This window comes from Magnolia sinica, chromosome 13, assembly GCF_029962835.1.
Source record: "Magnolia sinica isolate HGM2019 chromosome 13, MsV1, whole genome shotgun sequence".
Lineage (NCBI taxonomy): Eukaryota > Viridiplantae > Streptophyta > Magnoliopsida > Magnoliales > Magnoliaceae > Magnolia > Magnolia sinica.
In genome coordinates this window covers 43,946,375-43,951,712 of record NC_080585.1, presented here as the reverse complement: position 1 = coordinate 43,951,712, position 5,338 = coordinate 43,946,375, and the positions used below count along the sequence as shown (strand labels likewise).

Genomic DNA, 5,338 nt, shown 5'->3' with positions numbered 1-5,338 from the left:
TATAGGATTTAGGTTATGAGAAGCTATTTTAGCCAACCAACCCACCATGTCAAATTGCCCATGCCAAATTTGTGAAATTCCATCAGATTGACGGTCAAAAATCCTTTTTAATTTCATTTTTACTATTTATAATATGTTTTAATTCGATCATAGCTCTTGATTCATTGAGCTTTAGGAGTTGTGCCCAACATGAAAAGGGCTTAGAAAAATTAAGAAAACAACATGTTTAGGTCAAATTGGACACTTATTATCTTTGGTTGAAAATTATGAAGTCCTGTAGAAATCATGACCATCTGTAAATAGTAAGTTTACTATTTACAGTAAGTCACGTTTTTTGGGAGTTTGAGTTGGAGTTTGATTTGGAAACTTCTTGCTAAGTTTGAGGTGGTTATTTAAAGGGTTATAATTTCGTTTTTATCATCAATCATTCTTTTTTCAAATTTATTAGAATTTATTTCTATTTTTTATTTTTCTTTGAAGATTCAAGGAATCTACGTGAGGAGTCCAGAGAAGCTTCGTGGATTCGGAGTAATTATCTCCTTGAGGAAGACAGTGATCAGTCTCACCACGTCCATCCCTGCGTCACACTGAGTTCAGATCAATGACTAATTGCACCTTCCATCTAGTTCTTGTGGGGTGCACCAGATGACGAATATCTTAATATGCTAACCAAACAGTATAATTTCATGTTTTCTATAGCTAGTTTTATTCATATGAACTCAAAAGAAACTAGCCAGGGGCAATTATTGTATTTGATAAACTAGCCAAACGGTGCTAGAGATTATTTCAGTGGGAAACAAGAGCCTAAGCAAATGGCCTTTGATTATAGCAGTCGAGGTTGTCCCCATAACTCACGCCCAGGATATCGCAGTACCTCCTGTAGAATCCGATACGGTTAGCTACTCTGTCATTCTGTCCTTTGCCACACTCAATACCGCCATTGATGATGTTGGTGATGACACCAAAGCCAGGAAGCCGACCGGCAGCCCTATCGGCAGCGGATGGTGACCATCCACCGGTGATGACACTGTGGGATGATGGTTTGGGTGATTGTGGGGTCATCCAAAACCATAGAGCGGTCTTGAATGAGATAACTGGATCAGTAGCAACGAGATCAGGGTTGTTGAGGAGGTCGACCCCTATGGCTCTCCCTGCTGGCCCGTAGTTGTAGTTGCTGCCACCATCAAGTCAAAGCCAATGTTCAAAGACGAAATCTACAATCCTTGCTCCTAAGATATCCCTAATGAGCTTACTGATCGCCTAAAGGCAACTGTACCACAACTTGTGGTACGGTGTACACCACCTGTTTACAGCCTCACCATGAAGATCACCCTTCTCAAAACTCAGGTCGGTCTGCTCATCAGGTGGCCCACACTATTAGAATCAACAGACCAGCGAGGGTGTGACTGGATCTATAGGCGCGCCCGCCTGATTTTTGTGGCAGGTGATCTTCATACCAGTGATTACCACTTTCATAGCACATATATATGTCAGTCCTACACAAGTGGCATGCTGGCTGAAAGATGACACTGTATCACAAATTGTGGTACCTTGCCTTTTGGTGATGAGTTCTTATAGTTGTATTTTTGTTCTTATGCAATATACATCCATAGGTACAAATTTCTAACGGTGAAGCTCAACAGCCAATCTAGTTGGCCACACCATTGATGGTCCCTCAAAATATCCTCTATTTAACAATGAAAACAGTCCTCAAAATCGGAAGAAAGGCCAAAGATTAGATGAAGAAGCCATGGACCCCCTTTGAGAAACTGTTAACCTGAGGATGCTGTGCATAAATGTCCTACAGACATAAAAATGGGTGATATACTTACTGTGAGAGTTGGATGGGTCCTCGGCCGTAGTATTTTTTACCCGGAGCGCATGGCCATTGCGCGTTTGGAGTACAATAGTCTCCTGGATTGCCCTGTTCCTGAATAAAACAATATCCCCAAGCATATGGGCCGTCCGGTGCGCTTGCCCATCCGCCTGTGCAAATCAAACAAAATAAATAGATAAATAATAAAAAATCATTGATTACGATTTGGCAATGAGTGCAATGGATTCTTAAAATTTTGTCACCAGTTTAATTAACAATATCGACTAACAAGTCAACAAGGTTTTCGTATATAACTTCTACTGAGGTAAAAAAAATTGGGTGGTTTCAGGTGCTGTTCTGTAATATAATGCCATAATTTTCAAAATGGTAGTGTTTTATTACCATAGTCTAACCCATGCACGCTTGTTCTTTGTTTCCTCGCTGTTCTGTAATATAATGCCATAATTTTCAAAATGGTAGTGTTTTATTACCATAGTCTAACCCATGCACGCTCGTTCTTTGTTTCCTCGCTGTTCTGTAATATAATGCCATAATTTTCAAAATGGTAGTGTTTTATTACCATAGTCTAACGCATGCACGCTTGTTCTTTGTTTCCTCTCTCTCTCTCTCTCTCTCTCTCTCTCTCTCTCTCTATCTATCTTCTTTTGAAAATCAGCTGATATTGCACTAAAATGGAACTAGGCAATTGCCCAAGCATTCAGTAAAAATAAATAAGCCAAAGCGTCCATATTCATATAATTAATGATAAAGTTAGGAGGGTCTCCAGGATCCAAGTTTGAGTGTCGAAGGATTTGAAGCCTGCTGATGAGCCCTCAAGTGCGTGGGTGATGTCCCACCTGTGGCCCCTTTCGTTAGAAATAAGTAAACCATCTTAAATGACGGTTGTATAGTTTCATATGCTGTTAGAGCAGATTCAGTGCATCCATGTCATTTGGCACATATGATCATATTAAAATGAAAAAGAATAATCAACATCCGCTTTTATTAAGCAAAAAATGTTCATTTATTAATTGGTCAAGATGGTATAATTAAAGAAAAATTGGGTTGATGGTCAACATGCGAATGAGTCCACAGGATGAATGGTAATATATGAATTATATAAATGGAAGCGTATTAGGTAGGGTATCGCGTTGCCCTGATTGGCTCACCTTGATATATTTATTGTATATCCATGCTGTCCATCCATTTTCCAGCTCTTTTTATGGAATGTACCAAAACAATGAAGCAGATCCAATTATCTCAGGCGGACCACACCATAGGAAACAGTGATGATGGAACACCTCTTTCCTCTGGTGTGGTCCACTTGAGATTTGAATCTGTTTCATTTTTGTGCTCATGAAAAAAAAAAAGAAAAAAAAAAACTGGATGGACAGCTTGAATATACAACACATACATCAAGGTGGGCCCCACGGTCCGGGCCACACTAATCCACTCCCCATACAAATATGCCACGTGTGCTGTACAATCTGGAACATCAAAATGTCTGCCATCGAGAGTCAGGTAATCTGTTCTTAAGTTGTGTTATTAACTGGTTAACAGTCATGATTTATAACTTTTTTACTAATTTGCTTTATTTTTAATATTTTATCTGAGCTTAAAGTTTTAAATTTTTTTTTTAAGGGATCAAATCATTCGGTGGACGGTTTGGCTCTTAAAACATTGAAAAAGATGAAGTAGAAGCTACAATACATCTTTAAGTAATTACCCACCAGTAGTTTCATGTGAGGTTTGAGCCAAGAACGCTGCAAGCTCCCTCTTACGGGTGTTCGTGTCGCCTACAGTAGCAAATCCATTGAAGGAATTCGCAGCAGTTATGAAAGCATTGTAAGTGTAGAAGCTGCCGCGGCATGCTGAATCTGAACGGTGCTTCAGAATCTGATCAAAGAGAGATTGACTGATGAGGGAGCCGACGCCGGTCCCGCCACCAGATGGAGTGGATGGAGAAGGAGTGGAACCCGTGCATTGGCTCTGGCAGCCAGTGGTGCAGTACTCAGGCGTGGTACCACAGAAGCCAAATTGGCTGCAACAAAGGCCGCCTGAGCATAGAGCTCCACCAAAGTCTCTGCCACAACGTTGTTGTGCAAAGACACACAACAAAGAGGATATGAAGAGAAAAGCCAATGCACAAGCCCTCATCTTTCCTTTGTAGAGATAGTACATGCATAATACAAGAAGATAAGGGCCTAAAAATAGGCAGAGAGAGAGAGAGAGATTTCAAACTTTGACCGGGGAGAGAGAAGACGCGGATTGCCTGCGACAGCCTGTCGCAGCAACTTTTCGCGAGATGTCTGCGAGAAATCCACGGAAACGGATTGGCTACTCCCCTGCCACCAGCCCGGTGGCTGGTGGTCGGTGTTCTGTGGGCCCACCATGATGTATGTGTTTCATCCATGCCGTTCATAAATTTTTACAGATCATTTTATGGTTTTTTCCCAAAAATGAGAGGGATAAAAATATCAGGTGGACAACACCACAGGAAAACAATAGTGATTGGATAACCATCATTAAAATCCTGATAATGCCCACTGTACTATTTATTTGACATCCAATCTGTTTATTATGTCATACAGACCTAGATGAATGGAAAAAACAAATATCAGCTTGATCCAAAACTTTTATGGCCCCCCAAAAAGTTTTTAATGGTTGACGTTCATTAAAAAATGTTTCCTGTAATGTGGTCCAGTTTAGATTTTGATATAGCTAATTTTTTGTCTAATACCCTAAAATGATCTATAAAAATAGATGGACGGCATGGATGAAACACATACATCATGGCGGGCCCACAGAGCACCAGCAATTGGCGGGTGGCAGGGGGAGTAGCCAATCCGTTTCCGAAATCCACCACACGTTTATCCGTGTTTTTTTTTTCTTTTTTTTTTTTTTTCAGATCATGCTACGATATGGCCCAAAAATAGTTAAAACCCATACTCAAGTGGGCCACACGAAAGGAAAAGGTAAGGTTTAAACGTCCACCGTTGAAGCCTTCTTGGGGCCGCAGAAGTTTTGGATCCGGCTAATACTTTTTGTATTTTCAGTTCAAGTTCATCTTAGAAGGAATGATCTTATGAATGGTATGAATGGCATATAAACATCGTAATAAAAGCGTGCTTACTCTTGCTCCAGTGGTAGACTCTCAGGAGTTCCAACACCTGGTCAGGGATCGAGTACCCAAAGGCGGTGAAATTCCACTAAGGCGTGCGTGTGTGGTGGTGTGCGTGCGTGTGTTTAAAAATAAATAAATAAATAAATCAGAATAGACCTGAGGGAGGCTTCAGATGTAAGAATTTCCCAACCACTCTTTCCTGTCATGCAGCCCACTTGAGTTCTGGACCTGATAAAACGGATGAACTTGGTGGATTATCACAAACATCATGGGCTCAGCTAGGTTCTGTCGCAGAAAGTTCCTGCGGCATGCCGTGGCAGGCAATCCGCGTGAGTGGATCAGGTGAGACCCCGGAATATCTACCTGGGTGGGACCCCCTGACTGTGGGGCTCACTGTC

The 5,338-nt window shown here is 41.2% G+C and overlaps 1 protein-coding gene across 1 annotated transcript; it reads right to left on the bottom strand.

Annotated features, from left to right (window-relative positions):
• Nucleotides 1–719: 719 nt before the first annotated feature.
• On the bottom strand, nucleotides 720–4,005 carry LOC131223685 (endochitinase-like). The gene is made up of 3 exons (XM_058219151.1): nucleotides 3,547–4,005; nucleotides 1,833–1,986; nucleotides 720–1,174 (listed from the first exon to the last, which is right to left on the bottom strand). The coding sequence occupies exons 1-3, from the start codon at nucleotides 3,995–3,997 to the stop codon at nucleotides 805–807; spliced, it is 975 nt and encodes a 324-aa protein (XP_058075134.1). The 5' UTR covers nucleotides 3,998–4,005; the 3' UTR covers nucleotides 720–804.
• Between the last annotated feature and the right edge of the window lie 1,333 nt (nucleotides 4,006–5,338).

Excerpts from the sequence above, each read along its gene's own strand:
- LOC131223685 (XM_058219151.1), bottom strand. The coding sequence starts at position 3,997 with ATGTACTATCTCTACAAAGGAAAGATGAGGGCTTGTGCATTGGCTTTT. Across the intron at positions 1,987-3,546 it reads AACCTCACATGAAACTACTG|GCGGATGGGCAAGCGCACCG; the intron begins GTGGGTAATTAC and ends TGATTTGCACAG. Across the intron at positions 1,175-1,832 it reads GGACCCATCCAACTCTCACA|CAACTACAACTACGGGCCAG; the intron begins GTAAGTATATCA and ends TGATGGTGGCAG.